Consider the following 21,014-nt stretch of genomic DNA (forward strand, 5'->3'; position numbering starts at 1 on the left):
ATACGAGCAAGCATGTGTAAATTGTCGGCCGCGAGTCCATCAACCGGTCCCTGTTGTTGGAGGAATGGAGGGAAGGAGGAAAGAAAGACAGGAAAGCGAAAATCGAGGAAAGATGAATCGAAACGCGGCGCATATTTTCGTACACTTGTAACAAGGACAACGACAGCTAGCTAGCTAGTCGGTCGGTTCGGTAAAGAAGTCGCTCCAGTTCTACTGTGCGAGGTCAATGGGTTTCCCGTCCGCGGCTGCGGAGTTGTTCAAGTTGTTGCCGCTGTCATCAAGACCACCACTGCGGCTGCAGCCGCCATCGACGAGAAAGGTCGCGTTGGCCGTGACGTCGGCGCCGAACAGGATGTTGTCGATGAGGTCGTCGGCGTCCGTCTGTGGGCCGGCGGCCGTGCTAGGCACCACCATGTCGGACAGCTCGCCAGCCTGATGGAGCGTCGACAAGGCCGACCCCAAGGCCACATTCATGTCGTCAGTAGCTGCGGCAACTTCGTCCAGATCCCAGGACCCGGCGCAGTGCTCGGCAAACAGTGCTGTAGGGTCGAAGCTGTCGAAGCTGCCAAAGCTGTCAAAGCTGCCGCTGCTGCTGTCAAAGCTGCTGCTGCTGCTTCCAGCAGCCATGCCAGGGGCCGCTTGGCCCAGATCGACCTGTCGGGGCGTGCTGCCCGCCACAGCAGCGGTTGGACTGCCACTGCGGTTCTGGACCTGCAGCGATAGCGATGTCGATGTCACGTGATCTTTTGTGCCGCATGGTGCCACAGACGGCAGGGCCAGAGGACATGCGGCTGACTGGCCATCGGACTGGCCATCGCCCAGCCCCAGCAGCCTGGCCAACAGGTCCGCGTCGGTCTCCTCCTCGTTGGCCGACGACACGACCGGCGGGCTGCTCGTGACCGTAACGGCAACGTCGGACGGCGGGCTGGCCGTCGCCGTGGCCTGGCGCATGGCCGCCATGCAGTCGTTGTCGGAGGCAAAAAAAACACCCCCGCTGGCATAGTGCATTTGGCAAGCGTTCAGGCCACAGCCTGTATGCAGGCCGTCAAACCAGTGATCTCCCGGAGGACTCGCGCCCGTCGTGTCGGCACCTCCGGATGTCGTGGCCACAGCAGCGGTCACGGTGCTGCTGTTGCTGCTGCTGTTGCTGCGAGGAGCCTCCACCTTGGCGGCCACCAAATCGGCAGCGGCAGAAATACGAGCGGTCGGGTCCAGAACGATCCGCTTGCTTTGTGGCTGCTCCACGTCCACCGACACGCCCCTGCGCTTCCGTTTGTTTGCCGACCCCGTTCGCCTGGCAGGCGAGAAGCGCACTGCACCCGTCTGGCCATCGCCCTCTTCCGTGCCAATCTCCATGCCCATGTGCTGTCCGGGACCTGCATTGTGGCCCATAATTCGGCCTGTGCCCAGCACTGGGGCGGGAGCACCTCCAAACACGTTTTCGGGCATCAACGGACCACTGGCAGACATGCCTGCATATGCTTGAGTAGGAACAGAGGGTGCCGTTGTGAATGCGGGCGCAAGGGCCGTGAACTGCGAGTTTCCGCCCAGCCCGTAGCCTGAAGGGACATCGCCAAGCGAGAACGAGTCGTCGCTGTCCAAGGCATGGCCTAGATGCATGAAAGGCTGCGCCGAAGCCGCGAGATGATACGGCAACGAGGAGCCCAGAGAGCCGTAGCGAAGAGCCTGCGGCTGGACGCACGACGCCGGGTTGGACGTCGGCATTGCAGACAGGGGCATTGTCAAGAAAGAAGGGGTCACAAAGGAGCTTGTCAGCGGGTAGGGAAAGTGGTAGCTGCTAATACCAGTGCTCCCTCTGCTTCCATTGTTGCCTCCGATGGTATTTCCACTGCTGGTGGCCACGTATGTACCCTGTGTATTGGCAGCCGATGCTGTGGTCTTCATCACCGGTGCCATCGTCGTAGAAGCAGACGGTGCAATAGGGTGACTGGAAGGGCCAGTGTTTGGCCGAGGAGCTCCCTGGGCACCACGGCTCATGATTCTGGTACGACCGGTGGCCGGATTGTAGATGGCAGCCATCGCCTCTGGGTTTGGCTGGCCAGAGGCCAGCTTCGGAGCAGGAGAGCTCGACTGTGTCCGCAACGTCACCCGCGGCGGCTGAGTGGGAATGTTGGCCGGAACGAAACTCTCTGTTCCCGGACCGCCTGGTCGGGCCCCAGGATACGGAGGAGTATTGAGAACGGCCCTACATCATTTGTTGTCAGTATGTAGAGAATAGCAAAGCATAAAAAAAGACAAAAATCGAAAACGAAGAAAAAAAGGATAAACATCGGCCTACCCCCATTCACCCTTCATTCCATAGCGGCTCTTCAGCCATTGGTACTGGCTCTTGCCGAAATCCGCATCCTCATACTGGTGGTTCCAGAGCTGGATGAGGTCCTCACGGGTGTACTTCCAGAAATTCCGAAGAAACCAAATGATCTGCTGTGGGTCGTAGTGTTGGTGAATCATTGTGCTGCTGTCTCTAATTTCGACGCTGGTGCTGTTTTCCCTGCTTTCTTTTGCCTGCCTTTTCGTAATGGCTGTGGAATTTAAGCGCCTGGTATCGGGAGACGTTGCTCTTGTGTCTGTTTCTGTGCCTTCTTTTGACAGCTCAAATGCTCTTCTTGTGTATGGCTTTCAAACAGGAACATGTATGACAGGTGAGGGGGAAAGGGGGTAGCGAGTCAATTCTCCACGATTGGCCACGGACTGATAGGAGAAATAGGTAAGGATTTTTGAATCAAGAACAGGAGAAAGAATGTTGCTCTGAGAAGATCGAGGGTATGTTCTTCACGAAAATCTAGGATGAGTGATAACTGTCAAGGCAGGAAGGACAGATAGTGAGCGGTGAGTGAAGGAAGCCTCAACGGGCCGAAAGCGTTCAGGAGGCTGGTATTTGTGAGCGGGTTTTCCGTCTCGGTGGCTTCTGCCTGTTCCTGTAAGCAAAATTGGAAGATGGTGGCTAGGAATGATAGAAGATGGCAGCAGCCGTGGCTGTTGTGAAGGTAATGCTGCAAGATGCAATCGAATAGGTTAAAGAATGAAACAAGTGTAAGTGGGAATAAAAATGAGAGAGAAAAGTCTCAAAATAGCTAGTAGAATACTCGGAGACGGCCCAAGGGAGGCAAACAAGTGTAGTCTGGAGAAAAAGAAAACAGGCTCTTGCTCAGGGGAGTGGCCCAATAAATAGTAGGTAAGAAAGAAGACGGGCGAAATCAAGTGTCTGGCTGTGAGACGACGGGATCACGACAAGTGAGTTGTTGGTGACAGAATCTGTAATATGACAGAGGAAATAAGAACGGAAAAAGTAAAATAAGATAAGCATATGACAGGTGGTACGTAGGCAACTTGTGTTGCCGGCTGTCCCCCTTCTTTTCTTCCTTGGGCGGACCTTCTCTGCTTTCGTTCTTCTTTCTTGGGCATATCTCTCTTCTTGCGTCCTTATGCCCCCCCTTTTATTGACCTTCGGTCTCGTCTATTGGCGGTGGTCCTTTTTCGGCGATCCTCCGGTCGCGCAAAATTTCTGTGCGCTCACCTTGTCACTAATATGCTCGGGCACAATGCACAGATCTTGTCGCCGATCGTGCCATTGTGTCGCTGGTGAGAGTAGGCTGACTTTCTGTTAACCGGCAAGGTGATAAATGAAAGAGGTTGGGTTTTGCCCGCACATTCGCCTTTCTGGCCGATTTGGCCGTGACTTCATAGACATCAATAGTCAGGAGAGCTCCCATTTCATGTCTTCTAGGCCGACAATTCTTTAGGGCCATGAGCAGGTTCGGGAGCTGTGCTGGCGCGAGCGCTACAAGAAGCTCAACGAGCGGCATGTCTTGAAGGCAAGTACTATATTCCTCTATCAGCGCAAGCTCGAATAGGGCAGGTTTGTGGCCATCGCCACGTGAAGCGACCGCAGAAAGGCTCGTATCTGATTTGAGTCAAGTCCTTCTTTAGCAGTGTCAGACATGATGGCAGCAACTAGGCAGGGTACTGCTGGCGTAGTCGCGCGCCCTGCCGTCTTTCGTCACACGCAGGAACGGCAGCTGACCGAGGCGGATGCCAAACTTTGTCGACGAGCACATGAGAAAATCATACTTTGAGGGATGTCAGAGCATGGGAAGCCACAGACAGCGTGACATAGTACACCGTGGCTTTGGTCGCTCCTTCCGCCTAGTTCTTCCCGTTTCAATTTATAGACCTTGTGCCGTCCCTTGGGTTTGACAGCTTTCTCTCAGCCTTTGTTTTGCTGGCGTCAAACCAGGCCGAGTGCGACAGCACAGGGTACGATCCAGTATGATCTAAACACTGCATATCAAAACCGGCTTGCCAAAGTGGTCTAGAGGAGGGCAAAAAGCAATAGAAATGAGATGTCGCACGGAACCACCCGCTGTCAGTTGTAGAAAAGTGGGTCCGTATATCTTACTTTTCTTGTCTCGCGCAAACTTTCCAAGACTGGGCAAGTCAAAGATGCAATGTTTGATTATGATCGAGGAGAAACTTGAAACTTCCAGACAGTCCTTCGTAAAAACAAGACAAAATATAAGCCAGCGCAAAAGCTGCAAAGATGCTAACCCCTTCCTACTCTCCCCCCCCAGGTAAAAGGAAAGTAAACAGTCAAAAGTCCCTGTCCCATGTCTGTAATCTGTAACCTTTTTTCTGCCTGGCGTCTGTGCCAGGGGTAAGAGAAATATGCAAAGGGCATGTGAACGGTGTGGGGGGGTTGAGGGAACGCCATTGTCGTACACCGTCTTCTCCACATACGCAGCCTAATAGGCTCTCTCTCTCAACAGGCCTGCTTGTTGAGGTGCTGTCCTCCCCCCCTCCCTTCCTCCTTTCCCCCGCCTTCTGCTCAGCTCATCTCCATGCCGTCCTCGTCCTCAGCTTCTGATTCGGCCATCTGCGACGGGTGGCTGCTGACGCTCTCCTTCCGCTGCGACGCCATACTGCCGGTATCCGAGTAACGGTTTCCGTCCATGGCAGATCCAAACATGTCCAGCTCGTCGCCACCAATCACACGGCCCTCCGTGTCGATCTCTTGCGAGAGCTCCACTAGCGCCGCCCGCGGCAGCCGAAGAAAGCCAGACGATCGCACGATGCGGCCCCAGTGCGTCAGGCAGAAGCCGGCTGCCCGCTTGCGCAGCCACTCTTCATTCGCCAAGCTGGCGCAGTGCCAGATGATGCACGCGTGCTCCACGTCCAGCTCGCGCCACAGCCGGTTCACGCACAGTAGTCGCAGGTGCGGGATGTTGTAGATGTTGGACATAACCAGCAGCCCAGCCACATCCGAGAGATCGGCCGTCATGTTGCTGCTGCCACCGGAGGTCGTTCCCACACCAGCACTTCCAGCGGACGACGTCGCCGCGCCGTCTCCGGTCGCGCCGGGGGGGTCGATCCGGTCCGTGTAGAGGTAGTAGAGAAATGCCCGCACGACGCTGTACGGCTCCGGGATGTGCATCCGCTTGGTGTGGAACTCGGCCATTTGCGAGGACCAGAGCCGGGCAAAATGCGGCCACCGGGCCTGCAAGATGAGACGGTGCACGTGGATCGGCGGCGACGTAGGTGCGTCGGGCGACAGCCAGGTGCTGCCACCACTGCAGCCGCCACCACCAGTGCCATCCGGGCCTTCGCCTGACGGAATGAGCGCAGAGCCCATGACGTCATCGTCGTCGTCGTCGCAGTTGCCCGAGTGGGCGGTGACAATAAAGTCAGCACCGCTCCCAGCCTCGGGCGGCTGATCAAAAAGCTTAGCCAGATCCGAGCCCAGGCCGCGCGACGGCGTATCGATATGACGGACGCGAGACGTCGGTCGCACCAGCTCGCTGCGGGCGTCGGGCACGGTATTGCCCAGGAAGCCGTAGCGGCGCAGGTCGATCTCCATGATGTCGCTCAGGTACTCTTCAAGCCCGTTCGTGCCCAGGTCGACTGACCCCGGGTCGTTGGGACAGCCGAGCAGCCAGGCTTTGGTGCCGTCCTCGTTAATGGTGCAGTAGTGCCATCGGTAGCCCATCTTGAAGATCTCACGGCCCTCGGCCAGCCGCTGCCAGCGCATGGTGGCCAGGTCCAGCGTGTTCATCGAGCATTCGCGTGACGTGATCGTGGCCGCCGGTGTGACAAAGTCCAGCAGCACGCCGGACGAGTAGACGTGGAAGTGGATGCCGGAGCCTTGATTCGGCATGTTGAGCCCGGAGCAGAACTTGAGCACCGAGATCGTCCCCGGGGCCACGGGCGAGTACGACTTGAGCTGGAACGACGGCGTGTTTACTTGGGCCGTGCGCGAGTTGGCCGCGTAGCCGGACGCGCCCACAGTCGACGACTGAGCTGAGTAGCCGGGCCGCGACATGCTGCCTCCACGGCTGGCCATGCTCTGCTGGTCGAACATGGACCCGAACTGTGGTGCCGACTGGAAGGCCGGCGAGCCCTTCAGGTCGAGCCACCACAGATCGCTGACCTTGTCCATGTCCTTGCTCAAGCCGCCAAACACCCACACCCGATCGTCCCTGTGGTTTGGATTAGTCAGCTTTTCGCAGCGACCAGCAAACGCCCGACGCCAAGTCCGCCATAGTATCTTACCAGATGTACGCTGAGTGGTCGAACCGGCTGACAAAGCGCCATGAACGGGACCAAGTGTACGTCTTGAGGTCGAGGTAGCAGATGTCGTCGAGGACATAGTTATCGCGGCCCGTGATTCCCCCTAAAATGAAAAGCTTGTCGTCGTGCAGGACGGCCGCGTGGCGGGCACGGTCCTTGGGGATAGGCCCAGACACTTGCGGCTGAGTCCAATGAGCTGTCTTGAGGTCGAAGACGATGAGGTCGGAGAGGTAGGTTCGGTGTTCGTTCTCGCCGCCAAAGACGAGCAGCTTATCGCCCTGGTACAGCGTAGCGGTATGGCCTGGCGAATATCAGTTAGTATGAGCAGGACTGCCAGCCGGAATGGCAGGAGAGGCTTGTCTGGACGCTTGCTCACCCATGCGCACGCCGGGGATGTCACCGTAGTTGTCGACGAGGCTCCACTGCTGGCTGACGACATCGAGGCGGAGGACGTGGTTGTAGACCTCATCGGTATACTGATCGAAGCCACCAAAGGCGTAGATCTGATTGTTTCCGCAGTACGTCACCGAGGCATTTACCAGACAGGCCGGTCGCTGGCCCAGCGTGCGCGTCACCTTGGGGCGGTAGCCATCAGCGCCGGGGCGATTGCGTAACGGCGAGTTGGGCATGATGTATGTGCTGTTGGAGGCCACGGACGTCGAGGAAAGGGCGCCGACGGAAAGGAACGCAGACGCTGCTGGCACTCTCGGTGCAGTCGGTGCTGTCTGCGCTGTTGTCGGTGATGCTGCTGCTGCTGTATTCAACACTGCGCCTCCAAAGATGGACGATGGGGCTGTGGCATCAGGCGCGCTGGGGTTGATCGAGGAGGTTCCCAGAGTAGAGGGCTGAGCCATGACGTTTGCCTCTCTCTCCCGGGAGAAGCTATCTGCGCATATCGAATCGGCAAGGAGGCAAGAGACAAACGGGGGTGAGATGAGACGATCTAACAGCGGCTTGCGTGCAGTGGAGATTCTATGCAATGGGCCAAGGCGGAAAGGCTCCAATTTTCTCCCAGAAAAGCGGCATAAAATATGCGCTAGTCCTCGTTTGGACTACAATTGCGCATAGGATATTGTTCGTAGTGGGGCGTATGCGATGCTCTTAGATATTTACGAAGTACTGTGTAAGTTACTATTATAGTGCAATTAGGCGAACTGACAAGACGGATAATGTACGGAGTACGGAGCACGGAGCACCTCCAGGCGAAATGAATCTATCCATTCGTTAAAAATATATCGTGGGATCCCTACATCTTTACTCGCATCACTAGCGGGCACCCTATTAGTACGGAATGATACAACAACTATGGAAATACTTGGTCGCGCCGTAATGGAGAAATCCGCTCCCGATCTGTCCAATCTTGTCGTGAAACAAAATATCTGCGACAACACATTGGTTGATGCGCTCGCAACTCGATGCCCGCTCGACAATGTGCGACTCGTCGACGTGTCCGTCTCAGCACGGTATTCCGAGGGTCAACTCAACCATGTCCCAGCAGAAGTTGCCCTCTCAGTTCTTCTACAGCTCGGCATTCCTTCGCTGACCCGTCTCCACTGCGTCAATCGCCGCGCGATGCAGCTTGTCGACTCGGCCCCCAGTGCCCGAACATTATTTGCGCCACCTTTACCTGCAATACACTATACGACATGCTTAACATAACTCAATTCTTGAGAAGGCATTTCAAAGCATACTAAGGCACGGTCCAGAAGCAGAGATGTCGAGGATAACTTATACACTTTGCTACGATCTGGAATTGGACAAAACATTTCGACTATGTTCATCTGAGGATGCCGTACGGATCACCAGATTGGCTGCTCACGGACATGTTTGCTCTTGCTCTAGGTTAGTTAGCTGACCTCAATAAGGCGATCGCCCAGAGCGCTGATCACGTGCTGCTGTCATTTTGGTCCATACCCGATCGAGTAAAAATCGGCGCCACGGTTATTGGAATTGATTCATTGACTTCATTTTACTTTCTTTTTTTCGCTAAAAACAGACAGCCCCCAAGGGTCCCGGGCTAGTACGTGGCAGCGAGTCGCTGGATGATGTAGTTGCCGGTGGTGACGGGCTCGTACTTCTTCTCGGCCTCGGTGCCAAAGGTGCCGGGCAGGACCTCGATGAAGCTCTTGAAGTTGGGGTTGCAGAAGTAGGCGATGCTATAGCGGGCGGGGTGGACGGTGTCGCTCGTGGGCGGCTCGACGACGCGGTGGATGGTGCTCTTGATGGTGTCGTTGCTCCAGCGGGCGAGCAGGTCGCCGGCGTTGACCACGATCGTGTTCTCGATCGGGGTGGCGTCGACAAAATTGCCGTTGGGGCTGCGCACCTGCAGGCCGCCGCGGCTGTCCTGGAAGAGCAGGGTGATGGAGCCGTAGTCGGAGTGCTCGCCGGCGCGGACCTGGCCGGGGTTGCGAGCAAAGACCTCGTGGCTGACGGCGGGGTAGTGCAGCAGGCGGAGGGTGTTGTCGCCGACGTCGACAAAGGCGTCGAAAAAGGTGGCCGGCAGGCCCATGCCGACGGCGATGGCGCGCATGACCTCCTCGTGCACGGCCTTGCACTGGGCGTGGAAGTCGTTCATGGTGTGGCGGAAGCCGGCGACGAGCGGACGCGTGGCCGGATCGGTCTCGTCCGGCCAGCGGTTCGGGCAGCCGTCCTCGTCCTCGCGGCCGATCTCGATGCTCTCCTTGAGGTCGGGCACGGCCGCCTTGAGCTTGGCGACCTCGGCGCGGTCGTGGAGGTCGCTGACCTTTTCGCGCCCCGTCGCCGTGTAGCCGCGGTTCGCCTCCGGCGTCGTCCAGCCGAGCGCGTCCTTCTTCTCGGTCGGCAGCGCAAAGAAGCGCGCCGAGGCGGCAAAGGCAGCCTTTTGCGCCTCTGGCGTGATCGGCGTGTTCTTCAGGTAGATGAAGCCGGCTGACTGGAAGCCGTTCAGGATGGCCTTGGCCGTGGCCACGCGGTCGGCCTCGGTGCCGTGCAGAAACTTGCTCAGGTCGATCAGCTGCTCGGTTAGTATGTGTGCGTGTGTGAGAGAGTGAAAAGCACGTACAGGGATCACAAGTCCATCGTTGGAAACGGCTGCCTTCTCCATTGTGGCTGGTGTGGCTTGCAGTGTGGCGTTGCTTGTTGCTTGGTCTGCAGAGGAAGAAAGGCAGGAGAAAGAGGAAAAACAAGAGGCAGGGTGAGGCGGGCGGGGACGGCTTAAGAGCCCAGGGCGCGGCAGCCGATCGGCCGTTCCCGAAGCAATTCTGTGCGGCCAGAGCAGCAGCGATAATGGTCGTCGTAGTCAAGCCTATTATTAGCGACCTATCTCGCGCGACAGGAGAGATAAGACGGCCGAAATGGCTTGGCGGCATCACGTGCAAGCGGCAACTCTCGGCACAGGTTCCCCATATAGAGCGTTGGTGCCCTAATCTATGTATAGAAGCGGCAGGTGTTATCGATTGTGAAGTCTGGTTGTCTGATTCGGTCAGACCACTTGCGGATAGCACGATAGCATGAGATAGATTTGCATTGGCTCTCTTTGCATCTGTTGTATCGGCTGTCGGGTTTCGGTTCATCCTTCTCCAGGACCACTTTCCTATTCTCCCCCTCCAAAGTTCATCTTCAGTGCGATTGTCGGCTGTTCGGTCGTCGTCGTCGCCGTCCGCGCCGAGTCCGGCTGCCGGCCGGCCTTGATCACGTCTTCCATAAAGGCGCGCTGGTTGTCGGCGAGGCCGCCGACGACGCTGCGGAAGGCGGTCGGGTCGGCCGACGCGAGCTCGAGCAGCCGGCCCGAAGTCTCGCGGTAGATGGCTGTCGTGCTCGCATTCGAACTCGTACTCGTACTCGGACCACCAGCCTCCATCGTCCCCAGCTCGCCTGCTGCTCGGGCCAGCAGCGCCGGGATGACCAGGGCCATGGCCACGGCGACGGCGGTGCGGGCGGCTGGCGGGTCGGGCGCCGACGCGGCAGCGGCAGACTTGGCGATGACAAAGGCAGTCAGGGTCTGCGACACCATCGTGCGGGCGTGTTCGGGGTCGTCGCGGTTGGTGTTGGCGACGAAGCCGAGCAGGCGCGGCAGCAGGTAGCGGCCCACGCTCTGGTCGGCGGCGGCGGGACGCATGTGGAGGAGGAGGGAGCGACAACAGTTGGCGGCGATCTTGGCAGTCTGTGTGTGTTAGGGGGAAGGAGAAGAGTAGAGACGAAAAGACGAAAGGAAGAAAAGAAGAAAAGAAAAGACGAAAAATAGAAGGAAAAAAGAAGAAAGGAATACACTCACCATCCGATCGGTGAGACAGTCTAGCAGCTCGTCCAGGAACTTGGCCACGAGCGGATCGCCAGCCGCGAGGTACACGTTGGGCGCGGCCGTGAAGAGCATGGTGATGGCCAGCAGGCAGTTCTTGACGCAGGCCAGGGCGGTCGGCAGCTCGCGCTTCTGGGCGTGCAGGTAGATGGACAGGAAGCGGCGCAGACAGCTGCGCAGCTGGGCATGGGTCTGGACATCCTGGACGTTCTGGACGTCCTGGCCGGCGGTGGCGATGAAGCGCTTGAGCGTCGGCAGGGCCTGGGGCACGACCACGTCCTGGCAGGCGGGCGTGGCCAGGATGGTGGCAAAGATGTGGACCAGACAGGCGTGGAGATCGGTGCGGATGACGGCCGGGAAGACCTCGGCGGCGTCGACGAGCGCGTCGAGGGCAGCGCGCACGAGCAGCAGGACGGCCTCCTCGGTCATGGCGTAGCGCGTGGAGGCGGAGGTGGTGATGGCGATCTGGACGCCCGGCGTGGCCGTGAGCTCGGGCAGCAGTCCGGAGAGGACGAGCACGATGATGCGGGTCAGCTCAAACAGCTGCTCGATGTCGTCGGACAGCTCGCCGGTCTCGGCCTCGTCACGGGTCCGGGCAGCCGGATGGGCCAGACAGAGGGCGCGGGCAATGTCGACGATGACGCCCTGGACGTCGAGGCCTTCGGTCAGGGCGAGGCGGTCCAGCAGGTCCATGGTCTCGCCAAAGACGGCGTCGCGGTAGATGGCCTGGCCCGACACGCTCGGGTGCAAGATCTTCTTGAGGGCCCGCAGAATCTCGAGCGTCTGGCCGGGTGCCGCGAGCGAGTCGGCCTGGCCTTGTCGTGCTGCCAGGGCCTCAAAGGCGATGCCGAAGAGGACGAAGAAGAAGGCGACCGGCTCGTCCCGGTAGTTGATGTCTGTCTCCTCGGTCTTGGCTGTCTTCTCGGCGCTCGGCACACCCATGTCCTGTCCGTGTCCTCCGTCCAGCGCGTCAAAGACAAAGGCGCTGTCCTGCTCGATCAGGCTCGCGATCGCGTCCACCAGCTTCAGCCAGGCGTCCTGGTAAAAGGCCAGCAGGGTCTCGCGGTTCAGTGCCGCGTAGATCGTGTCTAGGCTGCCCGACAGCGACGGTGGCCCCAGCGTCATCGAGATGTCCGGCTCGAAGCGCAGCCGGGCAAATTCGCGCAGCGACTCGAGCCATAGCTTAGTCAGCTGTCCAATATGTGGCCGCAGCACGTCGACCAGATACCGCTGCTCCAGGCTGGCCACCTGCAGCTCGGCCCAGGCTGCAAACACGGCCATCCGGACCATGACGGTCGCGTTGGCGCTGAGTCCACGCAGATCGCCGATCCCGCCGCCTTCGCGCGTCTGCTCCTCGTCGTTTCCTGCCTCCAGAAACCCGTCGAGCGCGCCGACCAGCGTTTTGAGGATCCGACCCATCCGATCGACATCGGTCACGATGCCCGTCGCCACAAAGGCAGCACATACGTGCACGGCTTCCGAGGCCAGCTCGGGCGACGAGTCCGCTGCAAAGGCCGGTGTCAGGGCCGAACTGATCTGTGCCTGGTACTGCTCCAGCAGCATGGCCTCGTCAAAGTCCGGATCGGCTGCCCGGCCAAACATGCGCAGCACGGCCCCGATGATCTGCAGTCCCCGGAGCCGCTGCTCCAGCACGCCCGACGTCGATGCCGAAAAGGCCATGCGGACCACGTCGGCGATCCCTCGCTGCAGCGCTGCTGTCGCCGTGGACATCTCGCCGCTGATGTTGGTTGTCGCTGCCGCGTCCTTGCCGACCAGCTCAAACACCTCGGCCAGCAGGCTGAGCACAAACGTCGCCACCTGCCATCGCAGCGGCTCCACGTCCGGATCGGCCACAGAAGGACCCAAACCTGGAGCAGTTCCTGCACCGCCTCCAGCCGAGACAGGACCATCTCCTGGACCGCTCTCGGTCGGACCTCCCTCTTCCCCTCCTCCTACTGCGTTTCCTAGCCCGGCCACTTCCTCGTCCTGCAGGTCGACCACTCGTGCCGCTGCTGCCGCCTGAAATGCTGCTGCCATTCGCGTCGTCTCCGGCACTTTCGGCCGCGTCATCTTGAGCACCCGCTGGAATCGCTGCAGCCAGGCTGCCGTGTCCTGCAGACACGTTTGTCGTAGCCAGCTGCGCAGCAGGTTTCGAACCCCCTCGTGGCTCGGCTGCCGGTCCAGCACCAGCCAGAGCTGGTCTTCGAGTCCGGGCTCGGCTGCTGCCACCACCTCGTCGGCTCCTCGCTTCATCAGGTTGTATAGCCCGTCGATGGCCGCATCACGCAGTGCCTGGTCATCCGACACGGCATAGCCCTGCAGCCGGCGCACATAGTCGCCAAAGTCGACGAATCCAGGCGCATACAGCGACAGATGCTCGAGACAGCCCAGACTCGCCCGTCGCACCTGGACGTCGGCCTCGTCGCCAAACTGGCGCACCAGCTGCAGAATCAGCTCGCGCGGTCGCGTCGTCTCCTGCAGGTCTGGACCCAACACGTTGATCAGTGCGTCCACACAGCGTGCAATCGCCGCTGTCGTCGACCGCTCCGCCTCCAGGTTCATCGACACGGCCGAAGCCACCTCGCCGTGGTGCTGCTCCGATCCGTACAGCTGTGCCAGCATGCCCAGCGTGCTCGCCACGTAGCTCGCAAAGTTTAGCCCGGCCGCGTCCGATGCTCGGCCAAAGGCCTCCAGCGCCCAGAAGTGCACTGTTGGGTGCGGATCGTTACAGAGTGACATCAGGATCCCCAGGATCGTCTTCAGGTGGTAGCCCGCCGCCATCCCGCCGACCCGCGTCTGGATGCAGCCCAGCGCCATCGCACAGCCTGCGCGCACAGCCGGCTCCCGGTTCACCACGATCGTGTCCACCAGATACCGGATCTCCTGGTTCGTAAACGCGTTGCCGCTCGCGCTGCACAGCCGTCCCATCGCTGCGTATCCGAGGCTGCGCACGTACTGGTCCGCGTCCAGGACAAATCCACGCACCAGATCCTGCAGCAGCTTCTCCACGGCCGCGCTCGTCACCGTGCCCGCTGCTGCTGGCGTCTCCCGCACTGCTACCTTGAGCGTCAGCAGCACCGCCACCGCCACGTTCACCTTGATCGCCGCTTTGCGTCCCGGGTCGCGCTGCAGCTGTCCGGCCGACATGAACGTCGCCAGCTGCTCCAGGATGCTCTCCTGCACCTTGGCCACCGTCAGCGGGAAGACGTGTGCGAACAGCTGGATCGCCAGATTGACCACTTCGGTTGCCGGTGGATCGGGAAGCTGTACATCCCCTCCATTTCCTCCACTTCCCCCGATATACAGCAGCGATGCGTCGTGTTCGGCCGCACCGCACACGGGCGACAGCAGCAGGCTCTCTATCACGCCCTCTGGCCCCGCTGTCTCGTCTAGTGATGCCAGCAGCTCTTGCTGCTGCTGCTCCTCCTCGGCCGCGCTCTTCTCGTGCTGGCCTGCCAGTCGTCGCACCCGGAATCCCGACACCAGTCCTGTCACGCCAAAGCCCACGTTGTCGGCCACGTCCCAGATCGTCTCAAAGGCCCCGGCTGCCGTCGCGATCGACGCGCTCAGTCCTCCGCTTGTGCTGCTGGGTTCCGGGTCTGCAAACTGCGACACCACCAGCGTCAGCAGGTTCGACTGCAGCAGCGTCTCGGCACTGCCACCCGGTGCCAGCCGTATCAGCTGCAGGTAGCACTGCAGCAGTCGTCGCTGCACCATCACGTCCAGGTCCGACAGCTGCAGTGCCGGCGTCAGCCGCTGGCTCATGTCCTCCGTCGTCTTCCGTCCCGGCAGCGTCTTCAGAAAGGCTGCTGTGTGTTGCAGCATCGCCGCAATTCGCTTCGACACGTCCACCGTCAGCAGCCGCCCGTTGGCCTGCAGGAACGCCAGGATCGACCCCAGCGCGCATTCCCGGATCTGCGTCAGGAACGACGTCTCCAGGTACGTCCGTGATGCCACATTGTCCCGTGACAGCGGCCGTGGCAGCGCGTTCTTCCACAGCAGCAGCATCTGTGACAGGTGGATCTTGACAAAGTTCGGCCCCAGCGCCATCAGTCCTCCCAGCAGCACGTAGGCCACCTGGATCTGCACGCTCGCCACCCGCAGCTCCGACTTGCCGCTCGTCTTCAGCAGGTCCGTCGCCATCGTCAGCACCCGGCTGTTGATCTCCACCGATCCGTATAGTGCCCGTAGAGGGCTCACGCTCAGCGCTGCTGCCAGCCCGTGCGCAAACCCCAGACACCGTCGCTGCTGCTGCGTTCCGCTGCCGCTCAGCTGTCCCAGCTCCCGCGTCAGGCTGTTCATGCACACCGACAGGCACGGCAGCAGCTGCTGTGGACACGCCAGCACAAACGCCTGGAGGCATCCCGCCGCTGCCACTTGCACGCTGTATGTCGGGTGTGGCAGCATCTGCAGCACGCTGTCCCGGCATCCCTCCGCGACCCCGTTCGCCGCCGACCCCAACGCCTCGATCAGCGCTGACAGAGCCCCCAGCGATGCCACCAGCGTCTGCTTGCTCGGCTCTGTCCGCTCCCGCGTCACCGCCGGGTAGTGTCGCAGGATCTCGTCCACCAGCGCCTTCGCTGCCGCCATCTGTCCGGCCTCGCTCAAGATCCGTCGGCCCACCACCTCCTGCACGATCGTGTCCACCATCCGTCGCGCCGTCAGCAGCCGGTACCGGTTGTTCGCAATGTTGCCGTGGCCCAGCACCTCCACCGTCAGGCTGTCCATGATCTGCAGGTAGCTCTGCTCCACTGCTTTTTCGCCCAGCCGCTGCAGCACCCGCCCGTAGCACACTCCGATCGCTGCTCGCGCTCGGTTCGTCGTCGACAGCCGCACGTAGTGTGTCGACAGCGTCTTCAGCATCTCGTTTAGTGATAGCGACAGCACGTTGTGGCCTCGCCCCCCCGATGGCCCCGGGCTGCTCGCCCGCGATCCTGGCAGGTCGTCGTCGTCCTGTAGGCCCGCTGGCAGCGTCGACTGCCGCTTCACGCTCTTCGACCGCAGCAGCTTGCGCGGCGCCGTCTTGACCACCCCGCCGTCTCCGCTGCCCGACACCGATTCTGCGTATCCCTTCACCATCACCTCCACGAAACAGTCTGCTGCCGCCCGCCGCACCTGGCTCGAGGCCGTGTCGATCGTCTTGAAGATCGTCTTGCTGATGCTCTCAAAATCGCTTGTCGTCTCAAAATACGTCGTGTGCCGCACCAGCACTGTCACGCACCGGCACGCTGCTACCGACACCAGCGTCCCCTTGTCGCCTGACGCGTGGCTCCGCGCCTGCTTCCAGATGTCCCGCGCGATCCCCTCGTCGCAGCTCGTCCCGATGCACCGCACCAGCTTGCCCAGCGCGCTGAACACCGCCGCCCGCATCCCTGCGTGCCCCTGTGCTGCTTTCAACACCTTTAGCAGCGTACTGCACGTCACGTGGTGTAGGCTGATCGCACTGTCGCCTGCCGCCCCAAACACCTCGCCCAGGCAGACTACCGCCGCATGCTTCGTCCGGCCCTCGCCCCCACCGTCCAGCCGGATCTTGCCGCTGTTCGCCACCACTCCGTTCAGGTCGTTGATCGTCTCAAACAGCAGCTTGCGGTCGCCCCGGCTGAGCACCTGCGCCAGGCAGCGCCCCAGCGTGTTGCGTACCACGCGCGACGGATACGGCGTCGTCAGGTTCAGAATCTTAAACACCTCCTTCTTCAGATAGAACTGCTGCGCCGTGCAGTCGTCCGCTATCAATCCGCTCACGTGCTTGTCCAGCCGCGCCGCAAACTGCAGCAGCGCAAGCTCTTGCTGTTCTGTCGGCAGGCTCGCCAGATGCGTCGTGTCTAGTTCCGGGTTCGCGCTGTCAGCTGCTGCCGTTGCATGAGCCCCTGCCGCTTCTGCCGACGCTGCCACCGCTGCCACCGCTACCACTTCGCCAGCATCGTCTGCTTCGCCATTGACCGTGCTCTCGCGAGAGTTGTCGCCACCCGCTGACGCTGCCGATGACATGGCGATGAAATGGCCCGTCGTTCGTCGTCGACGTAAGCTTCCGGAAATCAACTCGTCTCGAAGGGCACCGATGTACGTCTTCGCAGCGCTCCGTTTTCTATTTTTCTGCCGTCCGTCTTCGATGCCAACCCGGTGCGATGCCTTCTTGTCCGTCCTCTTAAGGTTGTTGCCTGTCCCCAATTGAGCGGTGGACAACGTCCCCTCTACCCCGTAGTCATCCTGGCCAATCACCTGTCGTCTCACAAATCTGCCCCGCCAGAGCTTCCCGGCTCTGCAGCATTGGCGAGCCTGCGAAAATTTTTACTGCACGGCACAGGCCTTTAGCGCGTCTCTTAGCGCTCTTTATCCGCTGTACTCCGTACAGCGCCGCCTGCTGTTATGCTTTATCATTCTTCCCATCTGTATCACACAATCACCATGTCCACAGCAGCAGCCACCTCGGTCATGGCTAGCTTCCGGTCGGGGAGCATGGCTCCCTGGACACGGCTTGCCTGCATGCAGTGCTGCCGTGCCTTCTCGCACAGCCCGGCCCTGGCCAGCGGCCACAACCGTTGGTCCAAGATCAAGCATGAGAAGGGTGCTGCCGACGCCAAGAGAAACCTGCTGCGCAGCGGCTTTTCCAAGAACCTGACGCTCTACTCCCAATGTATGTCCCGACCCTGAACGTGTCCCGCAAGTGAGTCCGTCCGCCAACCAGACGCCTCTGCCGCCAGTGTACGGCTCTGATCTCGGCAGCAATCCCCAGCTGGCCACCACCGTAGCCGCTGCCAAAAAGGCCGGCGTGCCCAAGGCCACCATCGAGGCTGCCATTGCCCGTGGCCAGGGCCGCTCGGCCGACGGAGCCCGCCTCGAGATCATCACCTATGAGATCATGATGCCGCCGTCTGTCGCCGTCTTGGTCGAGCTCGAGACTGAGAGCAAGGCTCGCGCCATGCAGGACCTCAACACCCTCGTGCGGCGCAAAGGCGGCACCGGCACGCCCACCAAATTCTTCTTCTCTCGCCGTGGACGGGTTGTGCTGGGCAGTGACGCCGACCCCGACGCCGCCGACCCTGCCGACGCCCCGCCGCCAGACGTCTCTGCAGACGATCTCCTCGACGACGCCATCGAGGCCGGCGCCGAAGATGTCGAGACCGACGAGGACGGCAATATCGTCATATGGACCTTGGCAAATCAAACGTCCGCCATCGTCAGCAAAGTAGCACCCAAGTTCAGCCTTGCCACCCTCAGCGCCGAGACCATCTGGACGCCCAACGAGGACACCTTGTCGCCTGTCGGCGAAGGCGACGAACTGCGCCGCCTCACAGAACTCGTCACCACGCTCCGGACCTACCCGGACGTACGGGCTGTCTATGCTAATGTCGCCCAGGGAGAGGCATCCGATGAGTCCTTTCAGCAGATTGCCCAGGAACTCGACTGGTAGCCGCCGGTCTGCTGAAATCGGCCACGGCCCCGTGATTGAATGAAGATGATAGATGTACATATACAGAACCTACTACATACTACTTTTTGTCTTGTGCAATGATACCAATTACCAAACCAGAACCACAAGCTTGTTTCATTCTAAAATCCGCATCCTCATATTTGCATTTCATGTCCAGTAACGCCAAGTATCAAATCCATCAGTCTGTCCATTTTTTCTTAAATTCCTCTTGCCCTCGTTACCGGCGCACCTCTCCGACAGTCTGGTCCTGCACCCCTGTCGGCTGACCTTGGGTCTCAGATGCCAGCCGGCGGTCACGCAGATACAGTCTCCGCGCACGGAGTCGCTGCAGCTCGGCGTGGATCTCGTCTCGCTCAGTCGGCACGCTGTTGGCGTTCTCGGCCTTGGGCCAGAAGTCCGGCACCGCAAAACGCTCATCCAGGTTGGTGCCGAAGTAGTACATGATGCCAATCGGGAAGAGGACATACATGCCAAACTGAGAAGTCTGTTAAGCACCGACGGAAGAGCAATAAGAGCGGACACAGAAGGGTTGTAAAGTACCTTGAAAACTTCCAAATTTAAGCCGCCCATCTTCGAGACAGTTCTGCAGTTTCGAGATGATTGCGAAGGGTAACGGAATTGTATAAGGCGCCGGACTTCGCTTCTTTGATCGGATCGGGGAAGAAGGTACTCAACTCTCTGCGCAATGGAGGCGTGGAGAAGGCAAATTGTCGGATGAGGTTGGCCAAACTCGTCAGTTGAGCCTCCAGTCACTAGGCTTCTTTGGGAGCGCTAAAATGCTCTGTTCTTTTTTTACCGCTTCGTCATTGGTTGCGCATGAAGTCACTTGAAGAACACAGATAAAGATTAGTCATCTACTTTCGATCACCTATACAATATTATATACAAATTTTATTGCTGCACCCCCTCCAGGCAGCTCTTTGTTACACGCCATGCCGCCAGCCCTCGCCGCCCTATTACTCGTTTCAGCGTGTTCCACACACCATCCTCCCCCCAATCTAGGTCATCAAGGTTGAGGTGTTGGCGGTAGCTCCAAACCTGTCGGAAACGCAGACCCTCCAGGCCCTTGTTGCGTAGATACGGATCGAGCCAAGTTGCTGATACCGGCGCGATCAGATAAGTGCCATTTTTCTCCTTCAGGTACTCTTTGTTCCGTCGATCGGCCGGCCTGTCACACGTGGCTAGCTCTGCCAGCTGCTCCATCAAGTCTTCGCCAGGCATTCCCATGACATCGTGCGTGGTCAGCACTGCATTCTTGCCGTTCAGCAGCCATATAGGCGGGCTGTACGTCTTCCACCATATAGCCTGCGTCGCATCTGGCTGCTGGCTCATGAAAATCTGAGTAGGAATGACACCCCCTTGGTGATAGACACCCATCAGGATGCCAAAGACTACATTGAACGCAGTCCACGCGGCTACCCAGGAATAGAAAAGGCGCGGCTTGCTCGGAAGCCGTACTGACGAGAGAAAAAGCGGGATGGTGGGCAAAAGAAACCGTGCCTCTTGATGCGGAAAGCAGGAGAGCACGATGATGCCCGAAACAGCCGAGAAAAGACGAAAAGATGGTTCGGGCCGGAGCAAAACTGCGGGGCCGACGAGCATAGGTAGGTTCGCCAAAAGATGTTGGTACCACGGATGCAGGCCATGTTGAGCAAGGTTCTCGGGAGATATGTTGTACATGAGATTGTTTAGGGGGGTGATGACTGGGTAGAGGATCAGGTCAAGCCAGGTGATCTGGTGAGGGGTGTAGAAGGCTGTGTCGAAAGCGACGGCAATAATCGTCGTGAGAAGGCCCGACAAAGCCAGAGGAATGACAGACAAAGGACTGATTCAAGTCAGCGAGCGTGCCCTGTCGGCAAGCCGGGGGCTGGAATCGAGGTGACTTACTTATGGAAAAAATAGGGTATCAAATAAAAACCAGGAATGAGCAAAAAGGCGGGAAATGTAATTCTATTAAAGACGCCAAACACAACGACGACTCCGAGTGTAATCAAGGACACGGACGAATCGCGGTTCTTTGAAAGTTAGCCACAGAGTACCTGTGTCCAAATGGGCAAGAAGATAGCCTTACCGGTCGTGCAACAATGCGCTTAATTAAAACCAGACTCCAGGCCACGACAAGCGTCTCGACCGAGTTCGAAAAGGTGTGTGCCTGGTAGGTCCAGGTGACGTAGGAAGATGCCAGCAGCACGACAGCCGTCTCGCGGTGGCGCTTGGATGGTACCAGCTCATAGATGACCCAGTCCTCCAGGACAAAGTTCATGATAAACATGAGGCCGCGCAGCACCCAAAAGACAGTCGAAGGTGGGATTTCGTTACCCAATAGCCAGCGGAGAAGAATCATGGGCATTCCATAGACCGTCCATAGCGGATACACGCTCCTGATTGGGTGTTCGCTCGTAAACTCCCAGGTACGATGAACCGGGTAGCTAAAGACTTCGCCTGCAGTGGAGAGAAGAGTCAGCATGTGTGCGCCGGCTGCGCCACAGACGATCTCTGTCGCATCTGCCCACACTCACCAGCAATGACTTCCGGTCCTTGAAAGTTCTCGTCCGGATGCAGGTAGCTCGGAGACATGGCAAACCATAGCCGGACGAAGAACAGGAGGAAGTAGATGCGGCGCCACATGGCGGAATACAGGGTATGCGATTTTGCCAAAGATCAACGTGGTGGGACAACAGGGTGGTCTGGACACGAAGCGCGAGAAGGTCTCCAGAGCGG

At 59.4% G+C, this 21,014-nt stretch overlaps 6 protein-coding genes across 6 annotated transcripts; 1 reads left to right on the forward strand and 5 right to left on the reverse strand.

Annotated features, from left to right (window-relative positions):
* Positions 1–210: 210 nt before the first annotated feature.
* CMQ_4479 (uncharacterized protein) lies at positions 211–2,472 on the reverse strand (the record flags this gene model as incomplete). The annotated part of the gene is made up of 2 exons (XM_014312635.1): positions 211–2,206; positions 2,300–2,472. 2 exons carry the CDS (start codon positions 2,470–2,472, stop codon positions 211–213), a joined length of 2,169 nt encoding a protein of 722 aa, XP_014168110.1.
* A 2,374-nt stretch (positions 2,473–4,846) lies between these two features.
* On the reverse strand, positions 4,847–7,439 carry CMQ_4369 (kelch repeat protein; the record flags this gene model as incomplete). Its single annotated transcript, XM_014312525.1, has 3 exons — positions 4,847–6,494; positions 6,568–6,886; positions 6,962–7,439. 3 exons carry the CDS (start codon positions 7,437–7,439, stop codon positions 4,847–4,849), a joined length of 2,445 nt encoding a protein of 814 aa, XP_014168000.1.
* A 1,163-nt stretch (positions 7,440–8,602) lies between these two features.
* Positions 8,603–9,667, reverse strand: CMQ_4257 (2og-Fe oxygenase family protein; the record flags this gene model as incomplete). Its single annotated transcript, XM_014312413.1, has 2 exons — positions 8,603–9,577; positions 9,626–9,667. 2 exons carry the CDS (start codon positions 9,665–9,667, stop codon positions 8,603–8,605), a joined length of 1,017 nt encoding a protein of 338 aa, XP_014167888.1.
* A 489-nt stretch (positions 9,668–10,156) lies between these two features.
* On the reverse strand, positions 10,157–16,849 carry CMQ_4610 (heat repeat protein; the record flags this gene model as incomplete). Its single annotated transcript, XM_014312766.1, has 2 exons — positions 10,157–10,726; positions 10,838–16,849. 2 exons carry the CDS (start codon positions 16,847–16,849, stop codon positions 10,157–10,159), a joined length of 6,582 nt encoding a protein of 2,193 aa, XP_014168241.1.
* A 417-nt stretch (positions 16,850–17,266) lies between these two features.
* Positions 17,267–18,272, forward strand: CMQ_4321 (duf28 domain containing protein; the record flags this gene model as incomplete). The annotated part of the gene is made up of 2 exons (XM_014312477.1): positions 17,267–17,495; positions 17,563–18,272. 2 exons carry the CDS (start codon positions 17,267–17,269, stop codon positions 18,270–18,272), a joined length of 939 nt encoding a protein of 312 aa, XP_014167952.1.
* Positions 18,273–18,510: 238 nt separating this feature from the next.
* CMQ_4843 (alpha -mannosyltransferase) lies at positions 18,511–20,921 on the reverse strand (the record flags this gene model as incomplete). The annotated part of the gene is made up of 5 exons (XM_014312999.1): positions 18,511–18,768; positions 19,221–20,118; positions 20,298–20,308; positions 20,365–20,735; positions 20,813–20,921. 5 exons carry the CDS (start codon positions 20,919–20,921, stop codon positions 18,511–18,513), a joined length of 1,647 nt encoding a protein of 548 aa, XP_014168474.1.
* Between the last annotated feature and the right edge of the window lie 93 nt (positions 20,922–21,014).

The sequence above is a fragment of the Grosmannia clavigera genome, assembly GCF_000143105.1.
Source record: "Grosmannia clavigera kw1407 unplaced genomic scaffold GCSC_97, whole genome shotgun sequence".
In the NCBI taxonomy this organism is placed as follows: domain Eukaryota; kingdom Fungi; phylum Ascomycota; class Sordariomycetes; order Ophiostomatales; family Ophiostomataceae; genus Leptographium; species Leptographium clavigerum.